At 44.5% G+C, this 21,442-nt stretch overlaps 1 protein-coding gene across 1 annotated transcript; it reads right to left on the reverse strand.

Annotated features, from left to right (window-relative positions):
• Window positions 1–2,682: 2,682 nt before the first annotated feature.
• On the reverse strand, window positions 2,683–19,901 carry PNLIPRP1 (pancreatic lipase related protein 1). The gene is made up of 13 exons (XM_007518475.3): window positions 19,885–19,901; window positions 19,699–19,747; window positions 17,601–17,755; window positions 17,003–17,128; window positions 14,809–14,943; window positions 13,820–13,928; window positions 13,443–13,562; window positions 13,217–13,336; window positions 10,841–10,959; window positions 9,580–9,709; window positions 5,583–5,691; window positions 4,511–4,678; window positions 2,683–2,800 (listed from the first exon to the last, which is right to left on the reverse strand). Exons 2-13 carry the CDS (start codon window positions 19,745–19,747, stop codon window positions 2,725–2,727), a joined length of 1,416 nt encoding a protein of 471 aa, XP_007518537.1. The 5' UTR covers window positions 19,885–19,901; the 3' UTR covers window positions 2,683–2,724.
• Between the last annotated feature and the right edge of the window lie 1,541 nt (window positions 19,902–21,442).

The raw sequence follows: 21,442 nt of genomic DNA on the forward strand, positions 1-21,442 counted from the left end.
TTCTTTTTTTTAATATTTTATTTTAAAGAGAGAGATAGAGTTCATTAAACATTTGTTAAAACATTAAAAGAGAGAGAGAGAGAGAGAGAGAGAGAGAGAGAGTGTGTGTGTGTGTGTGTGTGTATGTGGTGACACAGTCTTGTGTCCCCATGGCGTGCTTAATTTTCTTGTTGGCCCCTTGAGACAATTTCACCAAGAAGGGTGGCTGGGTGTTGACTCGATTTGATATATGAGTAAACCAAGATGCAGAGGGCTAGACCATCCTGACCTCCTGTCAGCACACTAGAATCCCAGCTGCTAGCTCAGAGACTTTTCTAGCTGCTTCCATCCAGACTGAGCTTCCCTCAGATCTCTGTGCTAAGAACGAGTCTGAAGAAGCATGTTTTCTTTGGTCCAAAATCCACGTGCAATCTGACTGATGCAATACATTTATTATTCTAGAAGCAAAATGAAAATAAAGCCCTGATCAACTGACTTCGTACAGCCTCTGAGGTCTGGAAACCTGGCCAGCTTTGGCCCTGGCTACGCAAACACTGCAGGTGTACCCCAGAGTAAACACAGAGAGCCCCAGACCCCCACCTCCTCTCTTGTCAGTGTGTGGGAGTCATGGATCAGAGGGCCTAAGATCGGTTGCCCTGGTGGTGTCAGAAAGTGCAGGCATGATAGACAGCCATGCTGATCAACAGCCAAGGACCACAGGATTGGTCTTGAGCCTGCTGTTCTCTGTGTTCCTGGGAGTTTTCTGAAGCTGCATATCTCATAAGAGGACAGACACTGAGGACAGGGATGAGGATGAATGTGCCTGTGTCACACTAGGTCTGTGCAGCCTTCCCAGGTGACTCACTCTACCTGTGGCACTTCCCTTGGTACAATCCTTGGGCCTCCCATCTGGTGCTGGGGCTTGAGCTCAGGGTCTCATCCATACTAAGGCACCCTCTCTACCAGGTGAGCTATCTCCTAGCCCCTCCTTCCTGTTTTCAAATCATTTCCCTTAAACTACTACCGTATCTGTCAGTCTGGGAGAACAGGTGAGACAGATCATTCTCATCAGGGACAAGAGTTCTTATGCTGGTCCCTCCAGTTCGGTCACCCCCATAAAACTATAACTTTGCTTACTTCCAACCCTCCCCCTGTCACCACCACCAATTCTCATTTGTTCATTTCCTCTCTTGTCTGAAGAGCTGAGAGCCTCTTCCTACATGCTGGTCCTCCTGGTTATAGTCTCAGGAAATTATCTTCCTGAGAGCCTGGCCCTGGACCTGGCATCCCTGTGGCTTCATCCTCAACCTGCTTGCTCTTTCTCCTCTCTCCCTGGTCACGGTTTCCTAGGCCACACCTCTGGAGCACCCTGGGGTGAAGGGGTACACATTTGGGGCAGAGCTTCCTGCTTTCTCTGTGCACCTCAGAAGACTGAGTCAGAGATTCTGATTTTCTCTAGCTCCAGTGCCTGGCACAGTGTTGGTGTTTGGTTGTACTGGCAGAACCCATGTTCCATTAACAGAGATTTTTGCTGATACAGTGCTGCTGTCTTGCCAAGGGTCTGGGTCCATGGCCAGTGCTAAGCGGAACTATGACAGCAGGACCTCAGCCTCAGGCAACTCTCTCTCTCTCTCTCTCTCTCTCTCTCTCTCTCTCAGCAGGACTGTAGCAACAGAGCCTTTGCCCTGGGCTCTGTTCCTTCCAGCTCAGTGCCCTGCCCCACCATCGCCAGTCTCTTGATGCTCACACCTCACCACATTATAATGTGAGGCCCTTATTGCACTGGCTCCTGTCAAACTCACAACACTTGCTTTCAAGGAACAATCAGGAAGTCACTCCCACTCAGATCTGAAGCTCAATTCTAATCTTAAGTGCCCCTGAAGGTTATAAACAGAAGCTGGAGTGTCAAAACTTTCTGATAGGCTGAATGGCCAGGAAGGGACACACTGGATGTAGGAACCTGGATGTAGACACCCTCTCCTCTCAGGTTGAAGCACACTTGTGGGGAGGCCTGATTGCTCGAAGGTGATACATCCTGATCCTATGAATAAATACTCCCCATTCACCGCACCCCCAGCCAATGCCTGCATTGGGTGATTTTCCTCATGAGCTATCTTTCTTCAGAGGTAAACAGGCATGGTGCCCTGCAGAGGAAGGTCTCTGAGGCAGGCCTGCAAACAGGATGTCTGTGGCATCTTATTGGTGATCTGAAAAGGAGCCCACCTGGAATCTGGACATTTCCCACCAGAAACCAAGACTGAATTGTTCCTGCACTACAAACCCTCCTATCACAAAGGTTATCTCAAACCCCTGAATTTCTGTCAGCTCAACCAATCAAGGCCAGAGTCCAGGCTGGGTGGTGGGTATGTCAGGGGTCTCTCTCTCCCCAAGTCATCACAGGGGACACATTCACCCTGTGTTCGAACAGCCACCTCTCCTTTCTTTTGGGCTTCAGTTTCCTCACTGTAAAGCCCCTCACCCCTCTTCAAACATCTGTAGTCTCATTCTGTTTGTGTTCCTCCCTCAGAGAAACAGAAGACAGGGCATGAGGGACCAGGAAAGTTAGGGACATGGGTGTGTGTGATGACAAGTCAAGGGCAAGAAGCCCAAATATGTGACCATGTTCAGGACATGTTTCAATGCTCGAGTCCCAAGTGTTCCCCACCCCAGAGGGCGGCTGAAGCCAGTCACAGATAGAATGAGTCAGAGATGCAGGAGTGGACTTTATTGAGGTGGACACAGCCTCTACGCTGTGTTCTGACAGGGCATGAGGGTGAGCAGAACATCTTCCCTCACGGTCTGTTCGCTGCAGAAGCTGTACCTGTGGAGACAGAGAGGTTCAGCGATGACTGAAGCTGTGGAGAAAAGGCAATTTGCTGATTCACAAGTCACAGGGAGTGAGTGAGGACAGCCCAGGGAGGTGGCTGAATGGATGGAATACAGGACTTGCAAGGCTGGATCCCTAGCACCTCATGACACATTCTACCACATTTCTAGAATGTGTAAAAAACCACAGCCTTTTCTCAGAAAACCTGGAAGGTGGTATGCTCTGCGATGTGAACTCAGATAATGTTTTCCTTATTGAAATCCACCCGTGAGCAAGTCCTCTATGGGAACCCCCTGCTTCTTGTACATTTGTGAATCAAAGTGTCACATATGCCATTTTGACACTCTCAAGCCTGAGAGAGAGAGAGAGAGAGAGAGAGAGAGAGAGAGGAGACCACAGCACTGAAACTTCTTCCAGGGCCACACATTCTACTTTATCTTTCCCAGTTTGCATTAAAAAAACTTCAAGGGGGAGTCGGGTGGTAGCACAGTGGGTTAAGTGCACGTGGCACAAAGTGCAAGGACCGGAGTAAGGTTTGAGTCCCCGGCTCCCCACCTGTAGGGAGTCGCTTCACAAGTGGTGAAGCAATTCTGCAGGTGTTTGTCTTTCCCCATCTCTGTCATCCCCTCCTCCCTTCATTTCTCTCTGTCCTATCCAACAATGATGACATAAATAACAACAATAACTACAACAATAAAACAACAAGGGCAACAAAAAGGAATAAATACATGAAAGAAAAAAAACAAAAAAAAAACTTCAAGGATATAATCTGATGTGATTTTACTCACATGGTCCTAAGATCCAGGCAACATGTCTACTCCCTACAAGGACCCTGTGAACTGACCTCAGGTCCAGTGCTCTAGGTTGAGGGTGAGCAGGAGAGACCTTAGCTGCACCCCATGGGCTTCCCACAGCCTCCTCCATACTGTGTGATGGCTGAGAGGGACCTGTTCATCCCAAGACTCCTGGCTTGGCCAGCCCCTCCTTGACACTGTTCACGTGGGTGAGCTGTGTCTCATCTGGTCCAATGACACAGCCATGAGGAGGGGCAGGGAGTGACAATCTCTGGGACTAACTTTAGAGACCTCCCAAGCCTCCACCATCAATGACTATGAGTCCTGGATCCTCTTCCTGCAAAGCACACTGGGAATACCTTACTGGTCAGACTTGGAGATCTAATTTTGGAGGTCACTAGCTCTGCCTCCTTTAAGTCACTGACCTCACAACCCTCCAGTTGTCACACTATGCCCCCCCCCCCCCCAGAGTGAGAATCCTGTCAGTCTTGCCACCTCTGAACTCTTTGGTCTTGTCTCAAGTTTTCTCTTTTGTTCTAGAATGGATTTCTTTCCCTCCTATTATGCTAACATTCTGTAACCCTACCCGTCACTAAGATGCAGCCAAGAGTGCTAGCTCATGCAGTTTCTACTTGAGAAGTCATTTCTTGTTTCTCTATGCTTTTCCCTGAAGGCAGAGTCACTCCCTCTGTATCCCCATAAGTGGTACTGAGAACCTTCCCCCAACAAAAGAAACGGGTGTATACAGAAGAAAGTGTATACACCATGTTCATAGTCTGGCTGCTTGGGGAGCAAGGAGTTCAGATGGGGAGATTTTTTTTTTAAGTTTTTCTGACTGAATCATGATGACCTTTCTGTGGTGAGGTTCTGTTGCAAACTCAGAATTCTGGGGACACTCTCAGATACTTACACAGTCTTCTCCTCTCCCTTCTGCACTGTGATCCTGGTTGCACCCACTTTGGGGAAGGATGGGTTCACCACATTGTTATTCCAGAGAAACTTGACTTTCTGGATTGTTCCAACATCCATCTCTGCGTCAAACTCTTTGGAGTGAGTGGAGCCTGGCTTGATAATTCCCCTTGAAAGTGAGAAAACAGAAATAAATATTCAGTCATAGTAACAAATTTAAATTGCCATGTAAGACCATTCCATTCTTTCCTACTCTGTACTAAGAAAAATAGTTTTCCAAATTAATTTTCAAATAAACTGCTTGGAAAAGGCAGTTGTAAACCATTCATCTCAAAACCATTATTTAAGTACTGTTTCTCCAAACTTAAGTTAATCATGCCTTAAAATTTCTTACAGAAAACTACCTCATTCCTTCATGTTATTTTATCCTGAAAAATTATTTGTACAATAACAATTTATCAAATTATTTTAAACTGAAGAGTATGTCTTACTAAGGTAATTAGAAAACTATGCTATCTTGGAATAGTAGTAGACTTCTTTCTTTCTTTTTTAATAAATCTGATTTACTGAGAGACAAGGAACTGAATACCTAGACTTAGGAGGTCATACAGTTCTCCTACAGGAGAAATTGTTAACAGAAGTCTGAAATTAACTTTAGTGCACAAAGCAAGTCATTTTAAGTCCATTGATCAGGACAGGAGAAAGCTAAGTGAGTGGGTTTTTAGACTGTTTAGCAAATGAGTTGTGGCCCCTGTGAAAATAGGAAAATGGGGGTCAGGAGGTAGCACAGTGGGTTAAGCACATGTGGCACAAAGCACAAGGACCCATATAAAGATCCCAGTTCGAACCCCTGGCTCCCCACCTGCAGGGGAGTCGCTTCACAGGCGGTGAAGCAGGTCTTCAGGTGTCTATCTTTCTCTCCCCCTCTCTGTCTTCCCCTCCTCTCTCCATTTCTCTCTGTCCTAACCAACAACAACGACATCAATAATAACTACAACAATAAAACATCAAGGACAACAAAAGGGAACAAATAAATAAATAGAAAAATTAAAAAAAAGAAGATAGGAAATTACCTGAAGATATCAAACTGGTGAGTATTCCCCTTGTCTCCAAACAAAGCCACTTTGATCTGGCCAGTGACTGTTCTTCCAGCCAATGACACAGAAACACCGTATCTCCAGCCTGCACAGGTATAGAGAAAGCTGGACTTAGTCATGAGCAGACAGCTGACCCAAACCTCAGATTTTTGTCCCTGTTCTTTGCATTGACCTATCACAGCCTCAAAAAATTTGTATGTCAATCTACATCTCAAACTAGGCCCTAAGGAGAAATATATACCTTGAGGAGGGTGTCCCTGTTTTAATTGGCACAACCCAGGAAAGGATCACCAATGCTGACATTTAAACCAAAGTAAATACAAGTAAAATTTCAGCCTCTCAGTTTCACCAACCAGATTTCTTTCCTTTTTTCTTTCTTTTTACATCCTTTCTTCCTTCCTTCCTTTCTCTTTTTTAAAATACTGTTTTTAAGTTAAGTTTAAATTTTTTAAAAATTATCTTTATTTATTTGCTGGATAGAGATAGCCAGAAATCCATAGAGAGAGACATAGACACACACCTACAACACTGCTTCACCACTCTCAAACTTTCCTCCTGTAGGTGGGGACCAGGGACTATAGCCACAGTCCTTGTGCATTGTGACACATGCGCCACCACCTGCCCTCTTTCTTCCCTTCCCTTTCCTTCCCTTCCCTTCCCTTCCCTTCCCTTCCCTTCCCTTCCCTTCCCTTCCCTTCCCTTCCCTTCCCTTCCCTTCCCTTCCCTTCCCTTTCCTTCCCTTCCCTTCCCTTTCCTTCCCTTCCCTTTCCTTCCCTTCCCTTCCCTTCCCTTCCCTTCCCTTCCCTTCCCTTCCCTTCCCTTCCCTTCCCTTCCCTTCCCTTCCCTTCCCTTCCCTTCCCTTCCCTTCCCTTCCCTTTCCTTTCCTGTTTTCTTCTGTCCTTTACTCCCACCTCCATTCTTCTATCCTTTTCTTCCTTCCTTCCTTCCTTCCTTCATTCCTTCCTTCCTTCCTTCCTTCCTCTCTTTCTACTTTTTTTTCAGATTGAAAAATAAAGACAGAGATAGGAAGAGAGAAAGACACCACAGCACAGAAGCTTCCCTTGACGTGGTGGTGCCAGGGTTGGACCTGTGTCATGCTTGTGATAAAGCACAAGCACTATGAACAGGTGAACTACCACGCTGGCCCTCACCAGCCACATCTCAAGGGCTAAGTCCCTCTCATGTCACTCATAGCTAAACAAGTCCATGGCTGCAGAAAGTCCTGGTGACTGCTCTGCTCTTGAATGGCAGTGTACTGGTGGGGGGGGGGGTGTCAGAGAAAAGAAGGAGTAGGAACTTGGCATCACATTTGGGAAGGCAACTCAGGAATGTGATTTTTTGAGCTCCTCAGGGTCAAGGTTTGGATCTTAGCTCTGTATCTTCAAGCCCCTGGATTGTCTAGCACAGAGTAGTACTTAACACCTGAAGATCTGCCTCAGTGCCTATAAACATACATATACATACAAACAGACAGACATGGATAAATACATGTGTATACATAACCATTCACATAGTTGCAAGTATTGCATGCACATATGTACAAATTCATACACACAAATTTACAGCTACATAAACACACACACACATCCTTTGATTAGCTCCTATTCATCCTTTTAATCCTCAGAGATGTCCCCCACTTTGTCCTTCTTTTGGTCAGGGTCAGGGTTTCTGTCCTGCTGCTATAGCTGCCACCAAGCCCAATACACCTGCAACGGTTTGCTGGAATTCTCTCATTTTTGCTGGTTATAAATTTCATGTGTGGAGTGTCTGGTTTCTCCTAAATTCACAGTCTGTGGCTTATAAGTGTTACTTGAGGAAAGGATATATGGCTCCTGAATGCTTAATTTGTTGTCTTAAAATATACACAAGGAGGCATCACTACATCAATAAAGAATTGATAAACCAATGTATTTTAAAAAAATATGTGTTTATAGTGATGGAAATATTCTATGTCCTGATTGTGGAGACGGTTACATGACTCCTCATTTATCAACCCTTACACATTCAAAAGGGTGCATTTTGTCTTATATAAATTATACCTCAATAAGTCTGACTTTACCAACTATATGAGATATGAATCATATTTATGTGTTAATAGAAACATGGTTTCTTGTTGACAAATGCAATATCTTAGGGAACTTTCATAGGGCAGACTGTCACCAAGTTGCTCAGACTCCCCGTCTTTTTTGAGAAAGGAATCATCCCTTGCTGAGTCCTCTCTGCACCAGAGAGGAACTCCCCCTACTCAGGCCTCGGGAACACACCTAGAGGTGGGGAGTACTAGGGAATTTACTGTTGGATTTTGTATGTGGTCCAACATTACTGAATAAGTAGTTGTTGGGTGAATTGGAAGAGGTACTGGTGAAATGACTTTAAAAATGAAAACACCCTTGTTTGGCTTTAACAGTTAACAAACTGTTCTTTCAGCCACCAGATTCCAGATGCTAACATGATGCCAACTGGACTTCTATGGGCAGATGACCCCACCAAGGTGTCCTGGAGCCCTGCTTCCCCAAAGCTTTGCCCCACCAGGGAAAGAGAAACAGGCTGGGAGTATGGATTGACCTGTCAACACCCATGTTCAGTGGGGAAGCAATTACAGAAGCCAGACCTTCCACCTTCTGCATCCCATAATGACCTTGGGTCCATACTCCCAGAGGGTTAAAGAATAGGAAAGCTATCAGGGGAGGGTATGGTATACAGAGTTCTGGTGGTGGGAATTGTGTGGAGTTTGTACCCTCTTATCCTGTTGGTTTTGTCAGCATTTCCTTTTTATAAATAAAAATTAAAAAAAAATGAAAACACCAAATGCACCCATCCAGAAAAGATCTGTGTATACCTATGTTCACTGCAGCACAATCTGTAATAGCTAAAACCAGAAAGCCACCCAGTTGTCCAACAAAAGATTAATGTCTGAGAAAGTTGTGGCATATATACACAATAAAATACTACTCAGCTATAAAAAAAACAATGAATCCACCTTCTTTACCTCATCTTGGATGGAGCTTGAAGGAATTATGTTAAGTGAGATAAACCAGAAGGAGAAGGACTAATATGGAATGATCTCACTCATAGACAGAAGTTAACAAATAAGAACAGAAAGGGGAACCAAGGCAGAATTTGGACTGGGTTTGGTTGTATCACACCAAAGTAAAAGATATGGGGCGGAGGGAATAGTTCAGGTCCTGGTTCACAATGGTGGAAGAGGACCTAGGTGGGAGTTAGAGAGTTTTGGAGAAAATTGAGAAATTTTCCACATGTACCAATTATATTTACTGTTGACTACAAACCATTAATCTTCCCAATAAAAAATTAAAAAGGGGGACTAGGCAATGGCATACCTGGTTAATTGCACATATTTCCATGTGCAAATACCTGGCCTTGAGCCCCTGCAACTCACCTGCAGGGGGTACACTTCAGGAGCTGTGAAGCAGGTCTACAGGTCTGCAGGTGTCTATCTGTCTTTGTCTTTTCTATCTCCCATTCTCTTTCAGTTTCTCTCTGTCTTGTCCAATGAAAAGTAGAAAGGAAAACAAAAAGTAAAAATGGCACATAGGGGTCCCAGTGATAACTCTGGTGAATATATATATATTTCAGACTTTCACCAAAAGAAGAAGAAGGAGGAAGAGGAGGAGGAGGAAGAGGAGAAGAGTAAAGACCAATTAACTATGGAACGATAAATAATAATTTGGGATTGAAGCCCACAGACATATATGAATCACTATTATACCATTAATTATGCTGTTTGCTTCCACTCCATAGAAATAAAATTATTAAGGCATGTAAAGTCTCTCTAACATCTCAACAGAGGTTGGATATCAAATGGGATAGGTAGGGTGAAGATGTCCTTTAACTGAGATAATCAAAATGTGCCCTCACAGATATTTGGGGGTAGGTATTAGACACAAGTCCTTCAGAAATACCAGGAACTAAATGTTCTTGCCCTAGGTGGGAAAGTCAAACTGTAGCTTACGAGCAAAACTGCTGGAATCTCCTGTGTTCAGGAAGAATTTCTGCTGCTCCCCACTGTTCTTGCCAGCAAATTTATCAGCATAATGGCCCATCTGGGGGCACCCCTGATCGGGACAGGGGAAGCATTTGTCCTAATGGAAACAGAACAATCAGGCTGTCAGTCATGGATGTGCCTTCTACCATCCATACCTCTGAGGAAGCAATTTTCCCACAGGCTGCATTTTCTCATTTGTAGCATGAAGGAGATTGACCTGAATGGTCTCTACCTTCATTGCCTTCACTGAGAACTGCTTGATGCACAGCACATAGAATCACTTTAGAAAGTACTGACGTGGGAGCTGGGCGGTGGCGCAGCGGGTTAAGCACATGTGGCGCAAAGCGCAAGGACCAGCATAAGGATCCTGGTTCTGGCCCCCGGCTTCCCAACTGAGGGGAGTTGTTTCCAAGGCGGTAAAGCAGGTCTGCTGGTGTCTATCTTTCTCTCCCCCCCTCTCTGTCTTCCTCTCCTTTCTCGATTTCTCTCTGTCCTATCCAACAATAACAACAACAATAATAACTACAACAATAAAACAAGGGCAACAAAAGGGAATAAATAAATAAATATTAAAAAGAAAAAGAAAGCACAGATGCTCACATTCTAGATCAATCACAGCAGCAATGGACTGGTGAACAATTAACAGCCAACTGATTGTAGCACGCACCAGTTTCTGTGGTGTAAATACTTGGTGGTTAATTTCAGACAAGCAACATGTTGCTGAGTATGGGATTGGGAAGAAATGCTCATACTGGTTTGGAGCCAGAATAGACAGGGTCCAGCATGTTCTTCCTCCATCTCTCCTGTGCTACCACTTAGGCACAGACCTCCAGCCTGTCCTTAAACCCTAGCATCCACTTCTCCTCTCTGAAGGGTGAATTTTTGTCTCACATGCACTCATATATTTGCTCTGCCTTTGTCAGAAATGTGTACCGCCTTCTCTTCCTTCTGTGCTTTTTCTTGCCAGTCTCCAACTTTGCCTCATGCTGGAAGCCTTTCTAGATTATTGAATTGTCTTTTCTCTGATCTCTCAGAACTCTTAGGGGAGACATCTAGAACTGTAGCCTCCTCTTGCCCAAATGTGTCTGTTCCTCCACTCTAAGGAAGTATGAACTCAAGGGCCATGTAAGCCAAGTACGGTCAGCCAGAAACTGGTGAAAAGTACTACAAACCCCAGACAGATTAAGGCATAGTCCCACATTAGAGATAAGGCAGAACAGTAGCTTACAGCCTGGAAGTCCTTGTAGGAAGTGCAGGGGTAGGCAGCAAACCCATCAGGGTTGAGGATGCTCTCTGAGTAATACTTGTAGCTTCTGACGTGATTGCAAGCCACAAAGTCCCGGGTTCCTGGAGGGGGGAAGGAGAGAACAAGTCAGCGTAAGTGGTCAGGACCGAATAACTTCTTTCTCCTCCTCCTCTCTTCTTCTTCTTCTTCTTCTTCTTCTTCTTCTTCTTCTTCTTCTTCTTCTTCTTCTTCTTCTTCTTCTTCTTCTTCTTCTTCTTCTTTCTCTCTCTCTCTCTCTCTCTCTCTCTCTCTCTCTCTCTCTCTCTCCACACAGAATGGCTACAACATGGGACCACGTTTTTAGAAATTTTAGATAAGTTCAAAAATGCAGCCATAGTAATGACATAACATGGAAAGGCTGCATTCTGTGTGCACATTGCCATGTTTTGGGCACTCTTGGACGAAACTTCCCTGTGATTCTTACCATCCCTATGAGATGGCTACCAGGCCATTCCTAATCACAGATGCATGTGGGTATTGCAGCCTCAAATTTACAGATTACAATGAGTCAGTGGCAGAATTGGGAATTAATCCCCAACCAGCCCAGCACTTGAGTTCATGATTCGAACTTCTCTGCCATTTTGTGTCCCATACACCAGGCTAGAGATTTCCCTCAAAACAAACAAAAAACATATACAGATGTGACATGACCTTTCAGACACATATGCTATGCACAAGCATTCATTTCACCCCTGTTCCTCCTTATTCCTTCCTACAAGTTAAGGGGCTAGTTTAAAAATAAGGTCAACACCTGAGGAAGATGGGTCCTGAAACTGGGGCAGCTTGGAACGTTCCTACTCATGACCACAGAATGTGAGCTCAGACCTACAGGGATGCAGAGGTTACATAGGCTCTTATGCCCCAGATCAAATCGATGGGTTTACAGTCAACAATATTTTTATACTTTTCCCATATTTGGGAGCTACTCTCTTCCCTGATCCAGCTACATGGCCCTTTTTCCAGCCATGACATCATCTCTCCAGACAATAACTTGGGTTCACCTGCATATCAGATATCAGGCTTAGGAAAAAAGTAATATAGCATGGGTCCTTTGGAATATACCTAAAATAGACCTACTAGCTATCTAGTATCTATTGGTGGGTTCATCTTCCCTGGGCAGATGAACCCACCAATGTGTCCTGGAATCCCGCCCCCTTCCCCAGAGCCCTGCCCCACTAGGGAAAGAGAGAGACCCCCCCAACTCTTCATCTGCATGATTTAAGACTTTAGGTTCATGATTAGTCAACAATTTGTTTGGCTTTATATGTCAACTCTTCTTTTAGTCACCAGGTTCCATATGCTGACATGATGCCAGCTGGACTTCCCTGGGCAGATGAACCCACCAATGTGTCCTGGAATCCCGCCCCCTTCCCCAGAGCCCTGCCCCACTAGGGAAAGAGAGAGACAGGCTAGGAGTATGGATTGACCTGCCAACACTCATGTTCAGTGGGGAAGCAATTACAGAAGGCAGACTTTCCACCTTCTGCACCCTATAATGACCCTGGGTCCATACTACCAGAGGGATAAAGAATAGGAAAACTATCAGGTGAGGGGGTGGGATATGGAGTTCTGGTGATGGGAATTGTATGGAATTGTACCCCTCTTATCCTATGGTCTTGTAAGTGTTTCCATTTTATAAATAAAAATAAAGTCTAATATCAACAGATGACTGGTTAAAGAAGTTATGGGATATATACTCCTTGGCTTGTGGACATGGCTTGGGCTAGGATCAGGGGTTGAGGTGTGGGGCAGAGCTTGGGCTTGTCCTGGCATGGGACATGGGAAGAGGGGGCAGGGCTTGGGTTGGTCCTGGCTTGGGACATGTGAGGAGGGGAGATGCTTGGGGTGTGGGATGGGGCTTGAGATTCAGGGCATGGGTGCAACCACAAAAGATGATATTGTGTCCTTTGGGACAAATTGGATGGAACTGGAGGTAATTATGCTTAGTGAAATAAGTAGAGATGAAAGACAACTACCAGATAGTTTTACTCATATGTGGAATCTAGAGATCTAATTCACATAAGCTTTAAAAAAAAAAGCAGAAACAAGTAAACTGTTTCTGTGACCTGTGAGAATTATGGTGGTTATCTCTGAGAGTATAGGGATACAGAACTTTGGCGGTAGGTGTGGTGTGCAACTATATACTTTGCATTCTTACAATATTGTAATATACTATTAATAACAAATGAAATATTAAAAAATGTCTAGAAACAAGGATTTCACATTTTCAAAGAGCAGAGTGCTTTCACTTTGCAGATTTTCTGTGTCCGAGGTGCTGTTCACCAGGGACTTGCCATCTCAATTCTGCTGAGACTTTACCTGTCCAGATGCCATCAAGGTCCACAATCTGTGACAGGATATTCTTCTTGCAGCCTGGCATCTCTAGCCCTCCATTGGGGAAGAAGTCGAGGTGACCCATCAGCTGGTTGGATCCGAAACCTGAAATGTTCAGAACAAAGATGAGTGTTTCCTAATGCAAGGCTCTCCTGGAGAAAGCATAATTAGATCTGCTTTCCCCCACAGCTGAAGGACCTCAGAGACTCACCCATGAACGGGACCAGGGGGGCTGCATCCGTGTGAATCACATCAACAAGTTCGGCATCAGAGGGATCAAGGCGAACTTCTTCAGGAGTCCCTTCAAAACTTGCTTCTACTGGATCCAACCCTAAAAGTGATGGTTAAGGCTGCAGAACAATAGATCTGGCTACAAGTGTCCAGTTGCCTTGGCTGTATCCTGCTCACAGCAAGGGGGCACCATTCTCTGGAGCTGTGTGGTGTCACTGCCTTGAGTTTTGAATATAAGCACACAGAGTCTTAATGCTGTTTATTCCAAGAGGGCTCCAGTTACTACATTCTTAAATATGTGAGTCATTGCCTTACATATTGGGGACAAAACCGGAGGCCTTGTCCCTTGGGCCTTACCTGTAATTCTGGCCAGGCCTGGAGTCCTGCTCCCTGCTTCTCCAGCTGCATGAGCTCCTAGGCTGTGGCCAATGAGTTGGACTTGGGAAGCAGGGTAGTTGTACTTTGTCTGGAAAGTGAAGATTAGATTTTCGTCATTGCGACTTCTGTGACTTTTAGACCTAACATTATTCCTGTGTTGGAAACCTTCTAGGACACCCACTGCCCTCACACTGATATTCATTGTCAGGGACTTAGAGCTTCCTGCCTCAACATTTTTTTTTTTCCTAGACTCTTCTTTGACCAAACCCTTTGTAGGAGGGGTCAGGTCTTCAAACACACTGTTTTGCCTCATGTTTTTGACCTCCAGCACATTAGCAGAGACAACCCGAACTGCCCCTGCGGCTACAGACAGACTATGACCCACATAGTCAACGACTGCCACCTCTCCAGATTCAAAGGAGGTCTCGAAACTTTACATCAGGCTCAACCTGACGCTGTTGACTGGCTACGGAAGAAGGGCAAACACTAGAAGAAGAAGCAGAGACTCTAGGACTCTGGATTCTGCCTGAGCGCAGAGGTATTTAGAGCTGGAGCTGAGCAGTGGCATACTGGGGAGAATATACACATTACCACGCACAAGGACCTGGGTTCAAATTTTAAGTCTCCACCTGCAGCTGGAAGCTTCAAGAGCAGCATCTCTCTTCTTCTCTACCTACTATTTCACTAGTTTGTAAAATTCAGGCAAGAGCGGGTTTTGGTACCCTTGGTAGAGTTCTCATGTTCCAGTGCATCAAAGACCTGGGTTCAAGCTTTAGGTTCCCACCTGCAGAGAGGAGAAGCTTCACAAGTGGTGAAGCAGTGCTGTACATGTCTCTCCTCTCCAATAAGTAAATACATTAAATATATATGTGTGTATATATAGTAAATGTCACCCCCAGCGGTAACTTTGTGCAGCTGAATCCAGTGGGTCCCACTTGTCCATCTCAGCTGCCCGCTCCACCACTCACCGAGAGCATAGTGAGCATCTGGGCCACCTGGGCACCCACCACTCGGACATTGTTGGCAGCTTGAGTGTAGGTGGTCTGGGAGCCTTTCTTCCAGTCCACACAGATGCAGTTCACCTCCTCCACCGTGAACATGTTCTGGCGGTGGAGAGACATCAGAGTGTTAGCACAAGGCCACTCAAAACCCACTCGAACCAGGTCTGTTCAGGAAGGATCCGTCACTGTGTTTCCCTAGCTGGTGTGTTGAGATAAACTAGGCTTTGTCAGGAATTCTGTTGTCAATTAGGAGTTAGGCCCCCAAGTGAATGCAAGGAGAAAAAGCCAATTGTTTTGGTCACTCTGGTTTCCTCTGACCAAATTCAATAAGATCAACTAGGTTTGAGGGGTGGGGAGGATTCAATTACATCTTTAAAAGAGATCTGGATCGACCTGCCGACACCCATGTTGAACAGGGGGAAGTAATTATAGAAGCCAGACCTTCCACCTTCAGCACTCCATAATAATCCTGTGTTCATACTCCCAGAGGGATAAATAGGAAAGCTTTCAAGGGAGGAGATGGGATATGAATTTCCGGTGGTGGGAATTGTGTCAAACTGTACCTTTCCTATGATCTTGTCATTATTTCCATTTAATAAATAAAAAGTTTTTTAAAAGAGGTCTGTTCTCTAAAGGAAGGGCTTCAAGTATAATTTCTGGCAGTCAAGATCTAAGTGAGCTTGTGGATCTGACCACTAGAGGTCCTTCTGGCTTCTGGGCAAGGGTGCCAGTTATCAGGCTTGTCTTGTTGGTCATTTAGTAAGTTTATGTTGGGAAGGAAGTGTTACTATTTTTACAGTCAAGGTAGGATAGTATTTCAGGGAGGACACATGTACTGCAGAGGGTGAAAAATAAAGCTACTCTGGTTTTTAAGAGATTGTAGAATTCTGGAAGGAAAACTCCATCCTGAATGTCTAGGGAAGTGATAGTCTATAAGTTCTACCAGTAACATATACAACCAACCTGAGTTTAAACTGGTAGGACTAACTTAAAATCCATTTGGACTCTTTCCACATATGTATGAAATACAGGTGCCACGAGTTGTTCTCTCAAGACTTTTAGTTTTGAAATAACCCTGAGAAATCACTTTAGCAATTTGGAGAATTTGGGATATAAACTACTTCTTACAGTTTATGCACCAAAATTCTTATTAAGAGAGCAGGAGGCTAGGCTGTGGAGTGCTAGGTAACATCTCCATGTGCAAGGACCCAGGCTCAAGCCACTAGTCCCCATGGGGGGAGGGAGGCAACTTTGATGCAGTACTGTAGATTTCTTTCTTTCTTTCTCTCTCTCTCTCCATTTCTATGTTCCATTCCCTCTCAATTTTTCTCTAACTTTATCCAATAAATAAATAAATAAAAATTTAAAGATGCTTATTAAGGATGGTACAGAAGAAGCAAAAGAGATTTAAAAAAAAAGCCTGGTAAACCTAGGTCACTTGGAGCATGACTTCAATTTTCTGGATTTGTAAATTTCCTGATGGACACTGAAGGTCATAGTTCTTAGTGTGTGTGTGTTTGTGTGTGTGTTTGTGTGTAGGGCAGGATGATAGAGTAAAATACTAGGTCTCAGAAAAAATAGACTGAATTTATAGGCACAAAAAGTAAAAGACAGTATGACTTTTTGCATATCTGTGTATGCATTTTCCTTGGCACATGTACACACAGGTCACAGGTGTGCTTTTCTGTTGTCTGTTCTGACCAGCAGGTGCTAATGAACTGTAGTGGAGGAACTGTCATTATCCTGATGATCTTAGTTCATGGCAAATAAAAGATCACAGCCACACATCTTGGAGTCTTGGGGATGTGGGGAGGATTTGAACAAGGAACAGACAATCATCCATCCATATAGAACTACAAAGCACTCTCACTGAAAATGGAAATAAACAGCAGGATGCCTTGATCAAAACAGAAGTGAGCTTATGGAAAGAAATGTTTGTTCAAGTAATAAATATCACAGTTTCAGGCTATAGATGTAGTTCAGAAGTGGGAAAGGGAGTGTTTGTCTCCATGAACAGAGGCATTGAAATGGCCAAAGGTTCTGCATACACAGGGATCTCCTGTTTCTGAGTTCATTCTTGCAAATCCTTCAAGGGGGTGTAGGAGCTGGAAGCAGTGCCTAGAGATGCTAGAGTCAACCACAGGGCTTAGAGTGCCCCTACCTTGCACATGTCCGACACCCAGTTCTCATCTCCTTTGTCAATATAGCCATGGATGATGATGCGGGTCTTTCTGTCTGTTTTAAAATTTGATGCCTCAATGGTTGATGGGTCAGAGGGAAGGAGAATCTGTGACAAATACAGAAAGTTATGCATGTTTTTGCAGCATAGATACTCAGGCCTGTCTCAAGCTTCCCCATCTATGCCATGGACATCAGAGATGAGCACAAAAGTCACCTTTACCAGGAAGCCCACCCTCATCTCCTCTTCCCAGTCCCACCTCCCTAAGTCAGGAATCATTTTCTCCACTGGGACTGGATTGTGGTTCACAGTCTCACCTTTCTTTTTAGATGGTAAAGACTTTACCCTGGATCTGATAGAGGTTCTGACATATGTGAACCACTCATTGTTCAAGCCATTCTTTTTTTTTTTTTTAACTAAGGGCCTGCTCTGCCCAGGACTGGCTGGACTTGGGGAGATGCCAGAGGGATCAGTGATGCAGGATGGGTATGATAGGAGGAAAGGGCACAGAGATAAGTTCATAGTTTTCAGGCTGGGTACAGTCCCTCACCCAGTTACATTACAATGGTAGAGGTCTCACTTGAAAGTTGTTGGGGTTCTCGTTGGTGTAGAGGAGGAAGCGGGTGTCAATCTTCTCAGGGCTCCAGGGAAGAACTTTCAGGGGTCTGATTGCAGTCCCAGCCCAGGGCTCGGAGTCAGAGAAGCATCCGAGGCCCTCATAGCAAACTTCCTTTCCTATTGAGAAAAGCAATCTCTCCTCAAGGGTGAGGTCTTAAGGCTGCAGTTTTGCTGTGCAAATCAGGCCATGCCCCTTCCTGGTCACAGTGTCTGCTGCTGCCCCGTATCTACCCTGCTGACCCTCCAGGCCCAGTTTCTGATCTGGGCTCAGTCCCAATGAATTCCCAATTGTGTCACCCATAGAATGACCACCCAAATCCAAATGTCTGGTAAAGGAACTCCGATACACTGTTAGTGGGAGGGCAAACTGGCCTAGCCCCTCTGGATAAAAATAAGGAGAGTCTATAAAAAAATAAGATGGGAATACTTTATGATCCAACAATACCAATTCTAGGCATGTATCCAAAGGACATGAAACGCATTCATCCCAAAGGATACATACACCCCTATGTTCACAGCTGTACTAGTCACAATAGCTAAAATATGGAAGTAACCTAACTACCCAGTGACAGATGACTGGCTAAGGAAGGTATGGCATATATTCAATACAACAGTACTCTATAATCAAACACAGTACTCTATAATCAAACAAATCTTTTGGGACAAAACGGATGGAATTGGAAATGGTGATTCTTAGCAAAATAAGTACAGAAGTGAAGGACAACTACCAGATGGTTTGATGCATATGTGGGATCTAGACAATTAAAACAAATGAATTTGAGAACACACTAGTAGCCAGTCTCTTGGATTTGGTGAGGGCTCTGTTGGTCATGAGGGGAGGGACAGAATCTTGTTTGAAGGTGTGGTGACTCACATACCCCCATGTGTGGGTACGGAATTACACCCCTGGTATATTAAGATTTTGTAAGAGACTATTTTTTAAAATAATTTTTAATGGAAGAGAAATGATATGTAGGGAGAGAGAGAGAGAGAGAGAGAAAGGGAGAGAGAACAGAGCACTGCTCAGTTCTGGCTTATGGTGGTTCTGGGATTGAATCTGGGATTTCAGAGCCTCAGGCTTGAGAGTCTTTTTTTTTAAATATTTATTTTATTTATTTATTCCCTTTTGTTGCCCTTGTTGTTTTATTGTTGTATTTATTATTGTTGTTGTCGTTGTTAGATAGGACAGGGAGAAATGGAGAGAGGAGGGGAAGACAGAGAGGAGGAGAGAAAGATAGACACCTGCAGACCTGCTTCACCGCCTGTGAAGCGACTCCCCTGCAGGTGGGGAGCCGGAGTTTGAACCGGGATCCTTATGCTGGTCCTTGTGCTTTGCGCCACCTACGCTTAACCCGCTGTGCTACAGCCCGACTCCCTTTTTTCTAATTTTTAAAAATATTTATTTATTCCCTTTTGTTGCCCTTGTTGTTTTATTGTTGTAGTAATTGATGTCATCGTTGTTGGATAGGACAGAGATAAGTGGAGAGAGGAGGGGAAGACAGGGGGATAGAAAGACAGATACCTGCAGACCTACTTCACCACTTGTGAAGCCACTCACCTGCAGGTGGGGAGCCAGGGTCTTGAACCGGGTTCCTTACTCCGGTCCTTGTACTTTGTGTCACCTGAGCTTAACCCGCTGCACTACAGCCTGACTCCCAGGCATAAGAGTCTTATATAACCATTATGTTGTCTCCTCAGCCCTTTAAGAAACTGTTAAAACACTAATAATAATTAAAAAAACTTTTAACTGTTTGTGTCCCATTTATTTGACTACAGTGATAATAGGCACCAATACGTAAATATACTACTCTAGGTAAGTATTTAATACTTTACTTCTGAAAATTCTGTTCTAGGCACCCTGGGCATGAAGGCTGGCTGTTGGGAAGATGCTCTGAAGCAAGTTTCTCAACCTCCCTCCCCTCCAGGAAGAACAACAGTCCCTCCCAAGTTTCAGTGTCTCACCTTTGACATTGTCTAGAACTGATGGAAGCCCCACCATTGCCAAGATGTTGAGATATCAGATTTAAATCCATTTCAAGGGCCAGCATGATCTTTCTTACCTTGGGCTGCTCCCAAGAGGAAAAATGCAACTGTCCAGAGACCCAGCATCTACAATAAATGCAGACATTCTCAACCTCATCATCACAGCCCAGAGCTAAGAGCTCACGGAGTACTCAGAAGTAGCACTGTTCGCCTGGTCTCCCTTGCCTTCACAGGTGTTGGGAGAATGGCAAAGGACAGCTTACCCTGCAGATGTTCCAGGTTCTCCTTCCCTCTGGATGAAGTGCCTGGACTTTTTTCTTTATAGTGAAACCTTATCATTTGGATGCTACTTCAAGGGAACAGGTGATGGTAGAACACATTGTGTGCACTTAGTACTATAATCTGCACAAACACAAGAGAAGACTAATAATAGGACCCAATCTTTCCACAACTCTGGGAAGAAGAAAGAATGTTTGATTAAAAAGTAGGTGAAAAGTCTCCAACTTCGTACCTGTATGCCCGAGCCTAGAATTACAAGCCAAGGGAGTCCCACTTTTCAATTTTTCCTCATTACCAAGTAGGTGTCAACATTCCAGCAAAAACATCAGCAAACTACATATTTTTCATTTAAATATATGGGAATGCCTCCCCCACCAATTAGTTGAAAGTTAAAAGAAGTGTCTGCTTAAAAAAGCATCCTCCTCCTCTTCTCCCCTCCAGTGATAATTATCACAAACTTTGAAGAAATACAATACTCCCTACCCTTGCCTCCGACCACCCAGTTAACTGCCCTCACTACTGTCTAGTTCCTGTTCCAATCATCTGTTGCTATTTAACTGAACCATTCAACACACAGTGTTTTGAAGTCACATTATTTTAGCACCCGCCACTGTAATTTTGAATAACTGGATTCCGGAATCTCTAAAAGCCCACATCACAAGATTTCTGTTGAGTTTCTCCAGACCCTGTGAAGACTGCACACCTGTTTTGTAAGTCTTGGCCTGAGGGCTGCCATAAACTACCCACAAATATGCATCTGGAAGCAGCTTGACCAGTTCACACAACAGGCAGATAAGCCTTCACTTTGCAAACACCACTGGGTCCTACCACTACCCTCAAGGCAAATACACTGCACTATCAAAGTTTACCCTCCTGAATAGTCCAAACATGGCAATGAGAGTTGAAGGTACACCTGCGAGGCCTTGCCCATTTATCTATTTATGAGTAAGAGAGAAAACCTGAGAACCATTCTGGCACATATGATGACAAGGTCCAGACTTATGCATCCAACTCTGTAGCTACTATGTCACCTCTCTGACTGCCCTAGTGAGCAAAAGAGGGGTTGAGAGAGACTTCTTCCCCAATGGAAGGTTGACGATGCTGAGTTACAAGAAGAATATCCTGTTACAGAATGTGGACCCAGGTTATTATCTGGGGAGATGGTGTCATATAGTTGGAAAAAGGATTTGAAAGATGCATCAGGGAAGAGTGTAGCCCCCAAATATGGGGAAAGTATATAAATATTATTAACTGTAAACCCCACCCATTTGATCTGGGGCCCATATTCTGCACAGGAGCCTATGTAACCTCTGCATTTCTGTAGGTCTGAGTTCGCTTTCTGTGGTCATGGCTAAGAACTGTCCAGGCTGCACTAATTTCGGGACCCATCTTCCTCAGTTGGTAGGTAGAATGTGTTATCCAACCTCCCTTCAGAGAATGGAACAGTCCCTACCAATGGTGATCCACACTGAGTGCAAGGTCCTTTGGGGGCCATTATATTGTTCCTGATGGAGATGACCAGTGACAGTGATGAGAGGGATC

Source organism: Erinaceus europaeus, chromosome 14 (assembly GCF_950295315.1).
Source record: "Erinaceus europaeus chromosome 14, mEriEur2.1, whole genome shotgun sequence".
NCBI classification, from domain to species: domain Eukaryota; kingdom Metazoa; phylum Chordata; class Mammalia; order Eulipotyphla; family Erinaceidae; genus Erinaceus; species Erinaceus europaeus.

What these genes read in the sequence shown, in the direction of transcription:
- PNLIPRP1 (XM_007518475.3), bottom strand. Translation starts at nt 19,747, where the DNA reads ATGCTGGGTCTCTGGACAGTTGCATTTTTCCTCTTGGGAGCAGCCCAA. An exon ending in CCCCCTGGTCCCGTTCATGG is followed by an intron (nt 13,337 to 13,442) that starts GTGAGTCTCTGA and finishes TGAACATTTCAG; the next exon opens with GTTTCGGATCCAACCAGCTG. An exon ending in AGATTCCAGCAGTTTTGCTC is followed by an intron (nt 5,692 to 9,579) that starts GTAAGCTACAGT and finishes ATACCTGTGCAG; the next exon opens with GCTGGAGATACGGTGTTTCT.